The 20684-nt window shown below is 36.6% G+C and overlaps 2 protein-coding genes across 2 annotated transcripts in view; both read right to left on the bottom strand.

The window, feature by feature from the left end:
- Nucleotides 1–20684, bottom strand: part of LOC136263621 (uncharacterized) — a gene marked incomplete in the record, with an annotated part of 463802 nt that overhangs the window by 135184 nt on the left and 307934 nt on the right.
- On the bottom strand, nt 3735–18470 carry LOC136250048 (uncharacterized). Its single transcript, XM_066042207.1, has 9 exons — nt 18382–18470; nt 12732–13029; nt 12183–12408; nt 11215–11318; nt 6047–6254; nt 4820–5013; nt 4610–4657; nt 4175–4318; nt 3735–4060 (listed from the first exon to the last, which is right to left on the bottom strand). Exons 1-9 carry the CDS (start codon nt 18454–18456, stop codon nt 3882–3884), a joined length of 1476 nt encoding a protein of 491 aa, XP_065898279.1. The 5' UTR covers nt 18457–18470; the 3' UTR covers nt 3735–3881.

The raw sequence follows: 20684 nt of genomic DNA, 5'->3' as shown, positions 1-20684 counted from the left end.
AGAAACCATCATGCAGAGAGTTCAGCTACAAAGAAACCACCATGGATGTAGAGAGTTTAGCTGCAAACAAATAACCTGTAGAGAGTTCAGCTAGAAACAAATCACCCTGTAGAGAAATCAGCTAGAAGAATTTATCTTGTAGAGAGTTCAGCTACAAAGAAACCATCCTGCATATAGTTCAGCTATATTTTAAGTCACCCAGTAGAGAGATCAGCTGCTAAAAAATATCCTGTGGGGAATAATGGGCATGTAATAAATATATGTATATAATTTGTATTAGTACTAATAAAATCAAAAATAATTGAAGTATTAAAAATCTTCTATAAGTTCTTTTCTTCTTCCTGTAGTAAATAAAAAAACACATGGGTTAAAAAAATACAAATACAAAAAGAAGTGATATCTAATCAAAAACAGCCAAGCTGTAAAAAAAGGTGCGGCCCCCAAAAAGGCCATGGTGAAAAAAGATGTGAAATCCAAGGTGGCGGCCAAGAAATGGCTGTGATGGTAGATTAATGGTAAAAATTTTAATAACAACAATTCAGGTGAATTTTGTGCCACTTGGTCTTGGCATCAAATTCACCTGAATTGTCGTTATTAAAATTTTTACCATTAACCTACCATCACAGCCATTTCTTGGCCGCCACCTTGGATTTCACATCTTTTTTCACCATGGCCTTTTTGGGGGCCGCACCTTTTTTACAGCTTGGCTGTTTTTGATTATATATATACTACGTGATTTCTGCCACTCAAACTTTGCCAGTAGAATGGTTTCACTCTCCATATATCCACTCTGTATATCATGTAGCAGTCAGTAACAATGGCATAACACTAGTACTACAGACATCATGTTAGGACATTCAGTGATTTTAAAAGTAACTTCAGATGATTATGGAGCTCTTTTAGCTATCTTGGCCTATCCCATATAAAGAAGTACTGTACATGTTAAGTATTACTGAATTTCCACAGCAAATATAATACATACCATATAACAGAAGCACATTTTTTTTTTGCGAATAAATATTCTGACAAAAATTAATTATAAATGATTTGACTCCTGTACTCAGCATGGCCAATCAGAGTTTGAGAGCAAAACAAATTACAGCTACACTGGAAAGAGTGAACAACTACTATATAACAACACTGAAATATACAGGCATGATACAGCTAGACATGATACAGCTAGGCATGATACAGCTAGGCAACAAGCAACAAAATGTACACTCACATTCACACAAAAGACAACAATAATATGCAAATTAGATTTATCTTTAGTGATAAAATTTAACAGCTTAATTATATCGAACAAATAATTAGCTAACAACATTTACAAATTAAACAATGACTATTGTGAATATTTCCCCTTATACAGTATGAACATTGTAGAATGTCATTAGACCTGATTCAGATATGTTCAAAATTTTGCCCAATATGTTTCCCAAAAGTTTAACCTATTATATTTTTGGTATTCCCATTATGTTTGCATTATGCTCAACCTTTTATAAGTGAATGCTCTATTAGAGTATTTCACTACAAAGTGACTGTCCTATTTGAGAATATGGGAATTCTGTACATTGCATTTGCTGACTGCTCTACTAAAGAGCATCAATATATTTTATGGAATTTATAAGCTCCATAGACCATAGATTGAAATATCCACCTAATATGCTGCTGACACAACACACTAGCCTGTTATGTCCTTTTATTATGCTGGCATATTTGATGCAGTCCTAAATGTAACTTAGGTACAAAGTTTAAAATAAATGTTGTGATAATGGGATTCTGAGAAATGGAAAAGCTGAAAATGTAGCACAATGGTTGGAAAGATCCCTGGCTATACTGCCTACACACCCTAAATAAGCAGAAATATCTTCTTATGATAAAACATAGTTAGATACAGTACCTGCCAATTGTGCTGGCAACTTCTGAGCACTGTAAAGAGCCAAGCATAATACCAGCATACTAGGCAGGATAATTATGATGTACCGTGTGAAAATGCATATGGATGTCTTGAAATAAGTTGTACATACTCTGTCAGTAACTATAACTGATCAGTTGGGAATAACCACAAGCTAAATACACTGTAGAACTGGTGCAAAAAATATTAAGCTATCATGTACTGCAGCAAAAGCAGGTAAAAATAAAAGCATACAGTAGCTAACACTGCCTATAAAAGGCTAGTGCCAAAAACATAGGTTGGAAGGTAGAAATGAAATTATAACTACTTGGAATGGCTGAATTAAAATGATAATAGAACTTACAAAGGCAGATTACACAACACCTGCTGTTTGATTCTTGTTCCAATAAAAACTACCACTAAATCTACAAGTAATGTGACTGGTATTCACATCTACTCCTTTCCCTTCCTACATTTATGTACTGTACATTCGCATGATATTTTTATTATGTGCACATAATAGTACTCTTGCTAAATTAACACAAATATTTCATAGCTGTACAACTGTATATTAAACACAAGAAGATTATATGGAATAAGTTTAAAATATCTGAAGTTTTGAATGATGAAAATATATACAGGTTTACAGTAATGCAAGTAGCTAGCAGCAACATTATAAGCATGTGAGTCTCCAGGCAACATGCAGCCACCAACATAACTATTTGTGGAACCATAGAATGTGGGCATGGCAAGGGAGGAAAAACACAATATTCAAACTATACAATATTAAGTGCAGCATCTAATTTGTGGCTCATTCTTTATAGTCTCCCACTTGAAATTTATCTAGAAGCAGAAATACTTGCAGAGGCAGCATCATCCAAGCATTCTTGTCAAAAGACTTTAATATACACAATTCCGTATTTTTATAGCAGATTCTTGACAGTAGATATACGTACATAGTAGTAGTGAGCCAGCACTGTATTTTAATTTTTATTATGTGCGTACTTGCATTACAAGGACTCAGCTAGGAGACAATGTTGAGTGTAACTGTGGTATGTTTCTTGGATGATACAGCAGAGTGGTGGGGTTGGTATAACCTTATATAAGGTTTTGGAAAAATGACAAATTTGTTTATAAATAGTTGGTGCACATCACACATGTACATGTAAGTGCAGTACCGTAAACTTTCAAAGATGTAGAAAATTGTGTATGATAGTTGGGAAACTGGTGTGGTGTGCTGGCTTCCCTGGAATCATAACACACTATTAGCTATGTTTCTGGTGCACTTAATGATGCATGTTTTGTGGTTTTCTCTAATCTTTTAACTTTTGTTTGGTACAAAAATTGAATAAGCTACAAATGTATTTTTTATTCCAGACTATTGGAGCCCGAAATAAGGAAATCCTAAATGACACACATTATCATATCGCTTCTATGGTTTACACTTGTGATTATGCAATTATGAATTAATAAATGAAATAAGAGTAGCTAGACCTATGCATGGTAACCATGTTTTGTGTAGATTCTGGTATTTATATACTACAGTGAACAATTGTAAACTGACACTACTGTACAGTACGTGCATACATTAGTGTTAAGTAATGATGTTAGTAGTGACTCTAGTAAGATCAAAATGCATATCCACACTCTTCAAATGGAAATTCAATAAGGATTATAAACCATTTTTAGTTACATTTATATACTCTCCTTAAACTGACATTCTTAGTTATAGATATAATATATCTAATCCAAAACAGCCGAAATAAGGAAATCCTGAAATTATGATTTACGTGAATGACTGCTCTATTAGAGTAGTTTGATATTATGTAAAAAAGTTTTCATATAAGAAAGTTTTGTACAAGTTTTGCATACGAAAATTATTTTACAATGAAAAAAGCAAATTGTGGTAGGTAGTTGTTACAGCATCCTTAATAAATAAACAATTCTTGCTTGAATATTGTGTCAGTGATTCCATGCATGCAGTTAGTCAGATAACAATATCCAAATAAGGAAATAATTCGTCCAAACTGTTGCAGCCTTTAAGACTTGTGTTCTTGTTTTCAGGTTTCAGAGGTCTTCTTAAATTTATAATTGCATCGTCATCAGCATAATCTGGAGATTGGTTCCTTTCTTTCATGTTTGTCTCTACACTCACGTTACTAAGGTCTGTGTAAAACATGAATTAAGTGAACAAAACTTGTAAAAGATTGATCAAGTACTTAAAGATACAAAATGCAGCATATCACACAAGGAGAATATTCTCCTCTAGATAACTCTAACCTTCTACACTACCATGTCTGGTTCTCATTTTTTGAAAGTTAATAATCTTCTTTTCACTGACATAATCTGGTTCCACATACACTTGACATTGTATCGGAATTGCCCCTCGTGCATAAGGATAATCATACTCTCCATCATCTAGCCCTGTGTAACAATATAAATAAACTTTTAAACAATAAAATAAGAAACAGTGTAAGCCAAAATAATTCTATCTATACCATTTAGGTGTGGTATAAGTTTAATGTTGCTATTTCTTCCATACACAAAGAAATTACATCACTGTATGTAGCAACACATCTCTTGTAACCAACACTAAAGTGTTGATCAAATAATGCAGTAAAGGCTCTTGTAGCAGTAACAGCTATTTCAGTTAGTATCATTGGTACCATTGTAGCTAGTCATTCATAACATTAATATGCAAACCTTTATGTGTACCTGTTAGTACATATCCATTTTCACCAGAATTTTGTTTACATTCATTACCTGTAAAATGAGCATATTAGTCCATTTACTAAGTTAGTGGAAGGAGAAAATCAGAAAACTGTCACTGCATGCAAAATAATAAATATTCGCTGCACCAGAGTTCCCCCATGCATGCAGTATCTAGAATAAAATAACTGTCACATACGTATTTATACAACATACCATAAGAGCGGTTCTTGCGAATATGAACAAATTCTGTAGGGCAGCTATTTGCAATACATAATAGTTTTCGTGGTATACTCTTTGGTGATCGTGGAACTGGTTCTGGTGGTCTACTGCTTATGGTTAATGTCCTTTGACAGCTAGTAGCTCCAATAGAAACAGTTGGTAAATGTGACTCCTCACTGCTAGACTGTCTAGATAATGATAAGAAAGTTCCTCAGTATACGGAATCAGTTGAAGCATTCTACATGCATTAATCTAACATTAATACTCTGTCCTGTATAAAAACTCCAATAGCAGCTTGTGGTATATTATTATTTGTGACTGGGCCTGCGAAAACAGGGCATGTGGGCACATGATTTTTGCCTACTTTTTCAAACTTCCTTGATTAATAACTTTTAATACCTATGTGCTATGGCAATGAAATTTTTACCACTTAGTAAGCATTTAATTGGGTTTATAATGCAAGTTACAGAATGCAAATATTCTGTTCCAATACTGAGATATGGCCTGTAGTATGACAGGGTGTAGTTTGTGCCCACATGCCCTGTTTTCGCAGGCCTGGTCACATTTTTTGATACACTACAGCCAACTAGCAAATAGAGTTAGTATATCACTTGTACATTTGATATTGTGCATCTTCATCTCATTATGATGTGGGGGGTAATTTTCCCTTTGGACAAAACAACACATAATCAATAGAAATTTAGGCCCCACAATCACAAAGTGTCATTGTACAGTGGGACTGATATCTATAATGTGAAGCCAAGGATTCCTGAAAGCTAGACTTATGTAAAACAAATCCATGTACTGTATATTAAAAGGTAGTGTAGTAGGCTACTTTGAAGCCTGGCCCTTAACAGTTGCCAAGTCCATTGTACACCATCATGGGTTCCAACTGTTGACATAGTTCAGAGAGCTAATAGAGTAAGTGTCTAACTTTGGTGTTGCACAAGGAACACTTTCTGGGCTGTTGAAAAGAAAGAGCCTCAAGGAAACCCTGGGAATGGTCATGCATGTACAGTGTATGCCTAAAATACAAAGGGTTCACACACACACACACACACACACACACACACACACACACACACACACACACACACACACACACACACACACACACACACACACACACACACACACACACACACACACACACACACACACACACACACACACACACACACACGCACACACACACACACACACACACACAAAATCAACTACCTACTACTGGGTAAATTCAATGATTTTGACTGTGGACGTATCCACGATTGCCTTTCCAGACCATGTTTAGTGCTTAATGCTGAAATAGCGATCTGATCTCCATACACTTCCAGGTAGCCATCTTCTTTTGAATTACTACAATCAAACATGACTCCACTTTTTCTGACCACAGCTTGGCTCCCATGGTAGGGTGGGCTAAATGCCTCACCTAGATGCATTTTATAGATTGAAAAATACTGTACACTTGATAATCTACACTAACAAATGGGTAGTGTAAACATTCACATGCAAATACCAAATTACTTACCGTACAATTTTAGTTAAGTGTGTCTACGCTTTAGTTATGCCTATGCTACAATGAGACATGCTTTACATGAGGCATTTGTGACTGGATTTGTGAAAAGGTACCGTTTTCACACACTTGACATACCAGCAAACAAAATGATGTAACACTTGACTCCTTATACTGATTAACTTGATCTTAGCCTGAAAATGTAGCCAGATACTGTAGCTACATTCATTGAAAATTTCAAGCAATTATATGCCATGATAAAAAGTTCTGAAGCATTAAAGTTCAAAAAATGGATCAAATTTATTGTGTGAAAAAAATACATTTTTGCAAATCCGGTAACATTTATGGGAACATGAGCAAATTGTTTACCTACTGTAGTTTGAACAATTTCACCATTAAATTTATGTACTCGCTTTTGTTGTTGATGTAATAACAATGGTATCAAGATACACGGTAGTGTGTCGTGCAGCCCAAGAAGCCGGCACGCCATACCATGAGTATATTTACAGGAAGATAGAAAACTCGATTTTCACATCTTTGTAGCTCCATGATCCCTTATCTGATTGAATCTAGTTTCACCATAGAGGTGCCTGCCAGGTAGGCCATGCCACATACCAAATTTGAAGCAAATCATCCTAGCCATTTCTGAGATATGAGTGGCCAAAGTTTCATTTTAATTTCTTCGTTTCTTTTTCTTCACCGTAGAGGGGCTACGGGGGCTTTGATTTCTTTTCGCACACTTTGCAAAAATTGCTATAACAAACTTGTAACTTCATTGTATTGATATTTGGCACAAGTAAAGAGCGTATAAAGGTACATTTGCGTACCAAGTTTGCTATGAATCTGATAAACATCCAAGGAGTTATGAGCATTTATTCACGTAAAAAAAGATGAAACTTTTGTCATGGCTACAGGGTAAACCGAGTAGAGGAATAACTTGAAAATTCGTGTGTACATAGGCTGATCATCGTGGGAGTGCCTTATGGTGGTTAGAACAGCAACAGTCTTACAGCTACAAAGTTATAAAGCAAAAACCGAGCAAGTATAAAATCGCGGGATCGAGATACTCTAATAGAGCAGTCACTGGGGGCAAAAAAGGTGCATAAAAATGTCGAAAAAAAATGAACTGATGATCACCACAGTTTGAACCAAGGACCTCCATACCTAACGCCTGCATCCTGAACCACTGCTATCTCGGCTGATCACTTCACTTAATTTCTATCTTATAAATGGAAATTCTAGCTTAATAAGTAAAACTGATTTACCAATAGAAAATCTAGATCATTCTAGAACATTCTATGTGTGTTCTATTAGATGATTTCAATGAAAGCAAAAACATGTGCTCTATTAGAACATTAGCACCATACTATTGTTGCAACATTTTGAGGCTCAATCTAGTAGCTATTTCATCAAATCAGAGCCAATTTCGTATTGATCAGTGGTATATTTGTACTATTAACTTAGTTTCTCCCCCAGTCGGTCTGTGAGCAGACTAGTATGACCGACTTGCACCAATCATCATCACCGTAATCATCATGATAAGTGCTATATGTTAGCAAAACTTGTGATACAACAGCCTGGAAATCATATCCCAGTAAAAAGGTGCAGGATTTGGTTTTTGAAAATACAAAAAGAAGTGAAATCCACTCAAAAACAGCCAAGCAGTAAAAAAGGGTGCGGCCCTCAAAAGCCTCGGTGAAAAAAGTTGTGAAATCAAAGGTGGCAACCAAGAAATGGCTGCAATGACGTTAATGCTAAAAAATTTTAATAATGGCTGTGTGCATTGTTAAAATTTATTAGCATTAACATCATTGCAGCCATTTCTTGGCCGCCATCTTTGATTTCACAACTTTTTTCACCGAGGCTTTTGAGGGCCGCACCCTTTTTTACACCTTGGCTGTTTTTGAGTGGACTATTTTTACAAGGAAAAAATTATAATTATGTCCACTAGTATACTGTACCTGCAGGTGTAGGCAACCTCCCTTGCTTCCCTACTTTCTTTTATGATCCCTAATCAAACTTGAAATTCCTTATTTTTATTTGTTTACATTTTTTGCAACATTGTTATGACTGGTGAACCCGCACCCCAGCTATCGACTACTAACTCGAAAGCGAATGGTCAGTATGTTTCGCTTTCAAACATAGAACAATAGGAGAAGTGCCTCTGCAATCAATCCGGTCACCATGAAAAATACAGACAATTCGCATGCCTTAACTATCAATTACTGACTCAAAAGTGGACATCACACTTCCCTTTCAGCTATGTTCAGCCTGTTTCACAGCATTACAAACAAAGAGTTGTAGGAGAAGTGCCTCTGCAGTCACCATGGAAAACACACCTTAATATGGACGATTCCTGTAGGGAAGCCAACATGCTAGCTACTGTGAATTGACACCTTGAGCTATCAGCAAAAAGAAATGGGACACAAAAGAGGACAAACGTAATTTAGTTAAGTCCATGATGTGTGCATTGTGCATACCGTGGTATGCTAAAAAGCATATCTCTGACGTCAAACAGTGAAAGAATCAAGCCATAACCTTAGCTGTTATTGAGTTATGATTGTCTGAAGGCATTGGTCAGTCAGTCAGTCAGTCAGTCAGTCAGTCAGTCAGTCAGTCAGTCAGTCAGTCAGTCAGTCAGTCAGTCAGTCAGTCAGTCAGTCAGTCAGTCAGTCAGTCAGTCAGTCAGTCAGTCAGTCAGTCAGCCAGCCAGCCAGCCAGCCAGTCAGTCAGTCAGTCAGTCAGTCAGTCAGTCAGTCAGTCAGTCAGTCAACTAAATATATATGTATTTAATTTTGTATCATGGTTATACCTAATTGATACTGTCAAGGCACTGTGAAGGTATTGTGAGGCTCACTTTTCCCAGACGACAATGAGGCAATATTGATTAGGTAAAACTAAGTCCAAACAAGCCTTCAGATTGACCTGAAATGCTTTCAACAAGCTGCTACGGAATTTAAAAAAAAATTTAATAGAATTTTCGAGTGACTGATGCCTTTAGACAAGCGTAACTCAATATCAGGCTACCGGCTTGATTTTTTCACTGTTCGACGTCGCTTCGGCCCGAGGGGTACCTTTGGCATACTGCAGTACATACAATGCATTCTTCATGGACTTACCAGTGTCCTACTTTTTGTCCCATTCACCTTTGCTGATAGCAAAACATGTCAATTTGGAGGTAGCATGTGATGGCTTTCCTTCGTGACGGAAATTGTCTGTATTTTTCATAGTGGTTATTTTTATTGCAGAGGTGCTTTTGAACAGTTCTTGATTCGTACTGCTGTACATAGCCAACAATGAAGCATAATGGATGGTGTTTGGAGTAATGCATTATGTATGTAACGCGTTATGTAATATTATTACTTTTGTGGTAACTAAGTAATATAACGAAATACGCTGTAAAAACAGGTAATATAACACAAGTTACTTTTAAATTACTTACAAATGTAATGCGTTACCTAAGTAATATAGTTGCTGTAACGAATCTAATTTTTTTTTAAAATTATTACTACAAGTAACCAAGTTACTAGTCTCATTAGTAATCCACTGAGTAACGCCTACCCACAACGAAGTAATGAAGCCTACTGAATGAAGCTTATTCACCAGCTTCTTACATATAACTAAAATTTGCACATTGTCCAACAACGCAATTATGTCACGTGATAAGATGGTAGTTTCACACATGACAGCTTAAGGCTGTGGACACAAAGTAATATAATGTGTAATATTATTATAGTTACTTTTTTATGGGTAATATGTAACTGTAACTAAATAGTTCAGTTGCAAGTAATATGTAATATGTAACTAGGTACTTTTAAAAAGTAACTTGCCCAACACTGATAATGGATACCTCACTTTCTCTGTGAATACTATCCCACTAGGGATCTGTGAGAAGGCTAAAGTCTGTGAATACAGGGAGTCATAAACATGTAACTAAAACGTTGAAGAATGTAGAAAATCCCAGACCCAGTGGTGACTTGATCCCCAGCAACATGCAGTCTAGAGCTAGGCATGCACCAATGGAGCCACAACAACCCTGTCCAAATGATAATTGACATGACTGGGGCACATGGCGCCATTTCTTTCTTTTGCAGATGTGGTATGTGTGGATTGCAGAGGCATTCTTCGAACATTTCTTGATTCGTAATGTTGTGTAACAGGTTGAACATAGCTGACAATGAAGCATAATGGATACTTCACTTTTCAGACAATAATTGATATAACTGGGGTGCATGGTGCCATTTCTTTCTTTTGGTGCGGTATGTGTGGGTTCACCAGTCATAATAATTATTCACAAAAAAGTTAACAAACAAGTATACAAAAAATTGGAATTTTCAACAAGAGTAGTGACAATAGCACATCAATAAAAGGTATTGAAACAAGCTGGAGTGTGCATGACTGTAAAACAATAACTATATCCCTACTGTGCATTTCTGTTATAGTATCTTGAGCACAGTAGGAATATAGCACTTCTTATTGTTTTACTGACTACTCCAGCTTGTTCTATAGTCTCTACTCTTGTTGAAAATTCCAAATTTTTGTGTACTTGTTATTTTTTACTATATGCTCCATTTTATGTATAGCATGTAAAGTAAAAAGCACTGGATTTTTGGCTTATTACAAGACTGACTATTGCATATAATATTGTAGACATGAGAGTCATCCAATGACCACCTAATACTTGGATAACTGATACCTCTATACTCTGAGAATGTTGATGTAGAAAACCACAGCAAAGTAAAAAAGACTCTCTAAAGATATTAGTAGAACAATTATTTGGAATTTAGTTAATATTGCATTAAACATAATACTAATGTCCAGATTATACTGAGGTTTCATCATACATACCACACATGATATTAATCATGGTACTCACCATGTTTTACAGACTGATTGCCACTATTTAGAAGCCGTCTCCTGTGATTGATAATTCTTGCAATGTCTGTAGAACAATCTGATGTCAGGAGTACAGCACCTCCACTGGGACAATAATATGATATATTGTAACAATACATGGAATAGTCAAATATAGTATGTGAGAATATGATTAGCAGCAGTCTATTGATATAGCATATGGAAGTTAAACTTAGAGTGCACGAATAACCTTATCACTTAACAAAATGTATATACATTGTTTATCATAAGGCCAAGAGTGTACTGTACGTATATAACGTACTCAGCATGTTATGCACAGCATAAGATTTAATGTGATAGAAGCAGTTTCGACTGGGCTTTGGTTGGACAATGAATGCTTCACAAACAATACTGAAAATATACACACAATTAGAGCATCTCATTGCTTTCAAAAGAATATTGGTGTTACATATGTATGTTTCTGTATGGCTATTGCTGCATATGCCACAGCTGCTCTCAAACAATTTAGACAATAGTTTCTTAATATCATAGGTGCATCATTAAGTTTCTGCGACGCTACAACAAATTTCTTGAAAATCTAAGTTAACATTAAGAGCTTTTTAACACTAAAAATGCAGTTTATTGCTGGTCATGTTGCTTATATACGGTATCATAAAGAGTGCAGCACCTCCTCTCTTTTCATAGGATGAATTATGAAGGTGTGTGGCTAGGTGGATTCAATTCAAATTTGGAATAGGAGATTCCCTATACCCTGAGGGAGTTTCCACAACAAAAATGGTTAATTATAGCACTATTGAGCTACGGATGCATGAAAACAGTATTTTTTGTGGTCCCTGTAGAATACATTTGTCTGTTGCATGCCTGCACTGGCTATACTTGACAATGTATGTCTTGATAATGCAGAGCCAATGAATAGAAAGTGCATGTACATATACCATGAAATTTATTATGTGCTTTATTGATCCGTACCATGTGATGTCTATTACAACAAAGTTGGAGTCAACAGTGTTACTGGCACACTCCATTGCAACTTTGACTCTCCAAATGTCAGCAATGTTCACAGAAAAATTGGTAGAGATATGACCACTAGCAGAATACAACGTAAGCTTTATGTCATCAATCTTTGCTATGTATCTTCCTATTAGATTGTATCTCTTAGCAGCAGGATTGCCAAGAACACCCACTTGGAACTCATCTGCAAGAACACTATACTTACAGCTACACAGATATTATTTTATATACAGCTGACACAAATCTCATACAGAAAAACACACGTATAAATATGTGCATACATACATACATACATACATGCATGCATACATACATACATACATACATACATACATACATACATACATACATACATACATACATACATACATACATACATACATACATACATACATACATACATACATACATACATACATACATACATACATACATACATACATACATACATACATACATACATACATGTACGTTCATACATATGTATATACACACATGCAGACATACATGTGACTCCTTGTATAGGTAGCCCGAAGATCTCCTGTTGAAGAGCAACAGTCCAATGTTCCATTTCTTTTGTATTTTCCGCTAAAAACTGATGTTCACATTTTGCAAATATGACTTGAAATACTGGTCGTCCAGAAATGTTCTGTTCCTTGTCACATACTTCAAGAACATTATACAATGTGATGGATTGGTCATGCTTCATAGTCTTATCAACAGCTTTTTCTTTTGGCTGAAAAAGTCTCAGTTCTCTTCGATTGTTACTAGTTTCTCTGTGCAACTCTGCCCAATACTTGCAACTCTGTAGTACAAAACACTCATAAGGTATTGTAAATGCTACGCTTCACTATATACATATAATTAGAAAGTATTTTCTAGGTCGGAACCTAGAGATTTTGAGTGGTGAGGCCATCATAGTCATGCACACATTTCATTGATCTGATGCAATAGTTAAATCAGAGATTATAATATGAGACACATATCTGCATGTGCTCAGTATGTAAAGCTAGGGGGGTCTGGGGGTATGTTCCCCAGGAAGGTTTTGAAATATACTGTAGATACACTGAAATGGCTATTTCTGCGTACAAAATCTTTGTATAATTTTTGTCAATAGACATTAAACAACAGTATAATTATATAATGCTACAGTACTAATTAATTCAATTTCATGCCTATTACATAATTATTTTTATTTCCATGGGGCCACTAAAAGTTCTGAAAGTATAAGTTTAATTCTTTATGATTTGGAAGCAATTTTGATTAGCGTGATCAAGCATGATTAAGTTAATAGTCCAATGCAATACCATAAAAGATACTTTTCAAAAGTTGAGGACAATAAACATAGCTATAATGGTGTAGACCACATAGTGAGATTAGAACAGTGACTACAGTATTCTACTGAATGCTCTATCAGAGTTTCTGGACAAAATTCAAGTACATACTGTAGCTGAAAAGTGGTCCGGCCAATGGGTTCTAGCCCTGAATACTTCAGAATCATGCCTTGCATATTGAGACTACCACTACGCATAACATGTTTCTTGGAATTCTTGCACCTGGGATGAATGAAGTTTCGGTAATAAAATTCATGTACTGTACTTACAGTATTAGGAAAATAATAGATTTTTAAAACAATGCATTGTATATGCAAGATGTTATCAAACACATTAGATGATAAAATCACTGTAACTTTGACAAATATGTACAACTTCAAGTGATAACATGCAGCGATTAATCACACCATACACTACACCTAACAGTGTAATTATCAATGCAATATTGGTCAAAAGCCAACAGAATCTAAGTTTATTACTTGTGTCATATACATGCAAAATAACACCCACTATCCCCACATACAGAGAAGCTTGTAGTATATATTTATTCTAGCCCCATTTAGAAAGGGCATGGGATTTTCTTTATGACTTTCTCAGGTAACAGCACAAAGAATTTCATAAGCAACTAAGACACCTCTAAACAAGAGACTTTAAAAAAATTACTCTATAAGGTGCATGCATTGATATTAATATGCCAATCACTTATATAATACAAGTGATCGATTTCAGCTGCTTCCTTGATTTTCTCAAGCTCCACTTATGGCACATAGTTATGATGAACAAAGCACAATAAAACAATGTCTCCACAAAAGACCACAAACCACCAAACTAAGAGAGTAGCTATGCATTACCACAAGATGCAAGCCTTATGATATAGGCACCCTTTAAGGAAGGCAGGCACCACTATGCTGACCTTTTAGTGCACATTAATTACAGATAGCAGGGGTGGATCCAGACTTATGAAAAAAGGGTCATAATGAACTGAGGCACTACATTGTAAGGACCAAAAAAGTCACAGTCTGCTGACAATAGCTACCCACCTCACTAACTACACATTTATCACTGATAAAGTACATAAAAATCCTTACATAGTTTGCTACTGACTGCTCTAATACTGTGACTGCTTTATTAGAGTATCTCGATCTTGGTATACTAGAATTTGTGGAGGGTCAAGAGCCATATAAGAGATTATAATAAAGTTGAATGAAAATTAATTTTAAAGCAGGCTATTTGAAATTGTAAGCAAGTTGTGGACAGCTTGACTTAATGGCAGTCAAATCTCCAATAGTAGTCATATTAACTGGATTTGCAAAGAGGCACTTTTTTCACACACAAAATTTGACCCATTTTTTGGACTTTACAACTTCATAACTTTTTAATCATAGCATACCATTACCTGAAATTTTCCATGAGTGTAGCTACAGTCTCTGGCTACATTTTGACGTAAGGAGCAACTTAATCAGTATAAAAAGTCAACAGCTATGACATTTTGTTCGCTGGAATGCTGGTATGTAAAATGTATGGAAAAGGTACCTTTTTGAAACTTCAGTCACATGTTTATCATTAAATTTGAGTCATCTACAACTCAACAATACTTTTAAAAATCAACATTGGCATGCAATTATGCCACATAACCACTCAAGCAAAGTTAGTAACAACATCTGACCAAAGAGAGATAACCATCATTAACAATTGTGATGAAAAGATGTACAACAAAACAAATAGGCATGCGAAACCTCGGACTATATCAATGAATTGAAATTTGAGTACACATGTAGCTACACTTGATTAACTAACACTATAGCTACGGAACTGCTCACATTGATTACCTGCATCTTCCCCTTGGATCCATTAATGCCAGATAAGCCATGCCACTTATTGGCCTTAGGCTTTGGGAAGCCCCAACCACATATTTTGGGGGTGACAATTTCTAAATTTGAACGATTGCACTGCTCTTCCTTCTAACACCGTATAAGGCTCAAAAGTTATAGCACTAGTGCTACACAGCTACAACTCAACGCCAAGCATAGCATTATTCTTTCATGGCGGAGTGTTATAGGCGCAATCTGTGAATTTGCGCAGTTTATAAATTGCGCTGCGCATTTTGTGAATTCATAAAATGCGCAACAATTTATAAATTGCGCAGGTGTCGTGCTGCCATATGGCAAGGCGACATACAGCCTGTTGTATCGGTTGCCGACCTACTGTCATTCCAAGTGTTGGATCACGAGATTTCCTCGTGGCAGTGTATGCGAGGTGTGAATTTCACTATGAGTTTGTGAGGTAGCAGGGTAGCTACGTCAAAAGAGGGTCACAGAGAGCCGGCTATTCGAAAGGTTCTGTAGAGGAAAATATCTTGGTCCCAATCACACCTCCAAAAATCAAAACAAAACAGTAAACGGAGGAGAAGGTGCAGAAGATAATGTTTGATATCAGACCGTTTTGAATGGAGTGGAAAGAAGTGATGCTCTAATTAGCCCTGCCTTTCATTACTACAACAAAGAAGTTTGTTTTGTTAAACTACCCAGAGCTGAAGTTGGAACAAACAAAGGGTAAGAAACTTTGTGCCTGCCCTTCACAAAATTGTGTAATTACAGAATGAGAATGACCATCATTTAGTTGCAACAGTTGAGAAATTTTATGACATAGTAGAGCATGTGCATTCAACTGAAAATGGACATGTAGACTACAAGAAAATACTTGCAGAGATATGGAAGTATAGTGAATTATGTATGCTATCATATTCTCAAGCATCACGAAAATTTATAGCCACTAGTCATACGTTGTGGAGATGGGTGATACCAATATTCTGTACTGAACAAGTAGTCCGGTTCCCAAGTTTGTAATAATGCCAAGTTGTGAAGGACAAGTCAGGCTGGATTTTAGCTGATATTTTTACAAGAGACCAAACCTTTGTGGTCCCCATCGACCTATCAATTTATGGAGCCCACCTATCAATTTTCTGATATATTAGTTTGCAAAAAGATTACGACAATCTAATAGAACAGTCATTTGTTCTAATAGAGCAGTCAGTAAGTGATCTCAGAAGGAATCTGTAGGGGCATGCCTCCAGACCCCCTAGTAAGACCATGTGTGTATTTTGCACACGTGCTCAGCTTTATGACTACCTGGAACAGACCCCCTGCTACGGGTTTGATTTCTTCACTGTTCAACGTTGCTTGGTACCTTAATTTGGCATACTGCAGTACGTATAATGAGAACACCATGGACCTACTTGAGTCCTCCTTTATGTATCTTTGCTGACAGCGGAAGGTGTTGATTTGTGGTAGCTAGTACCATGTAATGGCTTCCCTCAAAAATTATTATAATTATGCACCTATTAATTGCTTCAGCAATCAGTTCGATATACATCATCACATTGTGTCATTTGTACCATTAAGTAAACATGTACGTGTTTGTTAATGTTGTGGTAAAATGTATCTATATTAGCTTAAATAACCTTCATGATGAATAGTTGGATTTCTTGGCGAACCAGCAAATTTCTTTTCATCGTCTGTTGTATTATACCGATGAGTTATGATGTGTCACATGCATTATAATGTTTGTTTATTTAGAATCATTGGATGACTATTGTCAATCTTGTGGAATGATTAGTTTGGATGATGATACAACTGACATGGTGAGGTCTAGTTATGCATACAAAGTAATGTATGGATTCCATAGGTCAGGTACAATAGTTGCTCATGGGGGTACCATGACGGTGTTTAGGAAGACATGTGGACAAGATGAAAATGGATACAACTTTTCTGGGTCTTGCTGTTCATCAAATGGAGCTGTGCCTTTGTAACTCATATATTGGAGCATACTTAGCTATATGTGTAACACAGTACTAATACCTGATTCCAAACACTATATATTTGCACTAATAACTGTATCACACAGAGGTGACATCATGTTATGTAGCTAACCACGTGTTGTGTTACATCTGGATGCATGGGATAATGTGAGAGTGAAGCTAACTACGTGTACCATTTAAGGCTGGACATTAAAGATATGATGTTGGACTTGAGTTACAAGTTACAATGTACCAAACCTTATGTGCTGATATACATTTCATTACTGGTGCAGCATGTGCAGTGCTTGCATGTGCTGGACAACTGCTAGGAAAAGTAACACATGCAGGCTGGACTGTGCCCATCAATATCAGCTTGATCAAAACGAATGGCTTAGCCTACCACAAATGCTGTAGTATACGCAGCGCCCCCCCCGCGGCAACACTGAGAGAGAAAGACAGTGCACCTTAGCTGCAGAGTACGCAAAGGAACCTTGGAGGGAGAGATAGTCGGGTAGAATGCGTCTTTGTCCATGTCCCTTAGCTAGTAAAAGGGGGTAAAAGAAGCCTGTCATTCCTCCCTGTGATACGTACTTGAATCGGCCAAGAACGTAACGGCGGTACCCAGTTCATAAAATGCGCAGCTCTTACGGTAGTTCACAAACTGCGCAACAATTTATAAATTGTTAAATTGTTGCGCATTTTATGAATTCATAAAATGCACAGCGCAATTATAAACTGCGCAAATTCACAGATTGCGCCTAGCTAACAGGAGAAATAACGATTACTTATTACAATTACAAACAACTATTACAACTACATAAACTACAGCTAGCTACAGGGGAAAACTATTACTGGGGGAAAAGGGGATTGTCATCATCATCCGAGCCTTGAGAAATAGGAAAATTTCAAACACGTCGTGCCTCGTGTCAAGCCGGTGATGATGCATGAACACTAGCTACACTGACTGTATGGAAACTCAACGTACAGAGCAATTATAAATTACCAGTAGCTACGTAACTATACTTACCACAGGAATCCGCATTTTCATCTTGTTGAAGTACAAGTAGCCATTGATTACAAGACTGCTAGCTGCTGCCTCCATGATAGTGCCTTGCAATTTTGCCACCAGTGAAACTATCAGCCACTGTCGGGATGTTCCAATTTATATTCTGCTAAGTGTCCTCGTCGATGACCAATGACGTTCAGGGGCGTACCGAGGGGGGTTTCCAGGGGTTAACCCCTTTCGATTTTTAAATTACACACTACTAACTTGAAACATTAATAAATTGAAACTTCAGGTTTCCAGAACCTGGAATCTATCATGGAATAGGACATTTTTAAAACTTTTATCTTAGTTAAATAATAGTTTCTAACATGATAGCAACTCCTATAGCATTTTTCTGAATTGTGATCAGTTTTAATGAAAAGATCGAGATACTCTAACAGAGCAGTCAGGTAATATAAACTACTCTAATATAACAGTCATTTAGGGGGCATCTCCAAACTGATTTTGGTATACGCTTAATGACGTTAAGGGGGAGGGGGGTTCAGCCCATGACGTTATTTTAATTTTTATTAAAGCAGCTATAGTGTAAACAGCTATAGAACAGAGAAAGCGATGTGATTAATAAACAGCTATACTGTTTGTAGACTATGTTTTCAGGCAACGAATATAACGTTTTGTGCTTCTATTGCCAATGCATTAATAATTGTTTTCATAGTGTACATGACGTTAAGGAGGGGGGGAGGGAGGGTCTGAAGTTAGCGTCATTATGACGTTAAGCGTACCAAAATGGATACTTTTTACCCTTAATGGCTACTTTTGGCTACTTCAATGGCTACTTTTTTTCCCTTACTTTGGCCCCTTTTCTGTTACACCTTATTCAGTCAGTAAGTTAAGTCACTAGGTCTAAGTCCTTGTAGGTTAGGTAATTCTAAGGCTGCAGCACATGTTGCTGTCAGACCTTCAGTGCTGGTCACTGTAAAGCGCTAATTATACAACCAAGTACTAAGAATAATACGAAACGCGGTTAAAATTACGTCATAAATAAATAAATAAATAAATAAATAAATAAATAAATAATTAATAATTAATGTTTGAGAAAACTACGAGGCCTAGAGACATGAATTAACCGGGGATAGATTCGCCTGTGAATGAAGGCACAAACGTATAATCGTCGCTCCTGTTTGTGCTGATGACTTGACCATACGTGTAATTCTATATAACGCCCAGTACCACACCCTTGCTTAATTACTTACATATTGCGCGAAGAAGATTGGCGAAGAAGATTAGTGATGCCCGTGCAGGAGAGCCAGAAGCCACTTGTGTAAACAAGAAGATTACAAGTAAGTTTTTATGTTTGCAACATCTCAAGTCTCCATGCCAGCTGCCAGTGGATTCATTCACGTAAATAAACAATACAAGAAAACATTAAACTGACATATGCCACGTTCTTTACAATAAGCTTACAGTTACATATAAAATACAAGTAAACAATTTTGTCTTGTGCAGCTGGCATGGCGAACTTTCTTTGTGTTGGTGTCAGGCAATTCAATACGTGCTTAATCTTTTTTGCCTTCACCTGGCGTAGCTACTAGGCTCTAGTGGCTTGGCTGTCTTCCTTTATCTGGTTCATCTGGCTTGCATACGCCTACAGCATTGTGTAGCTATCTCCTGAAAGTTGTGTATGCATAACTATAGTGTGTCACCCATTACTGTGCCATTGCTACATCACTGATGAACCTTACTTAGCTCTAGTTGATGTTGATATGCATTGCTGTATATTGGCTAATAATTTTTATCTGCATGGTGATGTTGCCTATAATGTATTGCTGCATACAATACTGCAATAATGTATAGTTCTCTCCTGTATGTTTTGTATACATATACTTTGTACACATCACTGTGCCATTTATACCACACCAATGATGTACTGGCACTTAGCTACTGGTGGCCTTTAGTTACGATGCCACTATTGTGTTATATCTGTCACTACTGTGACATATTGAGTTGATTTGGGGATAATGCATTCACTACCTAATAGCCTCACCGGGGGGCTGTCACGTTGGTGTATGTACTTGGTTGTATGTGACGCGGTCCTAGTAATAATAATAATAATAATAATAATAAAATCAGTTTGGAGATGCCCCCTTAGTTGTAGTGGAAACTTTCGCTTAGGTTCCCTGGGCTAGTGGTGAAGCACCTCGTACAGGCTCTACCTTCTGTGCAAACCCTCCAGTGCCCAACTGGTAGACTTGATAATAAAAACCCCATATCAAAATTCCTGTGTACGCCCCTGACGTCAACACTCAGGTTCTAGCTAATTAGAC

This window comes from Dysidea avara, chromosome 1 (assembly GCF_963678975.1).
Source record: "Dysidea avara chromosome 1, odDysAvar1.4, whole genome shotgun sequence".
NCBI lineage: Eukaryota > Metazoa > Porifera > Demospongiae > Dictyoceratida > Dysideidae > Dysidea > Dysidea avara.
The sequence above is the reverse complement of the archived record's forward strand: the minus strand, read 5'-3'. Positions and strand labels throughout refer to the sequence as shown.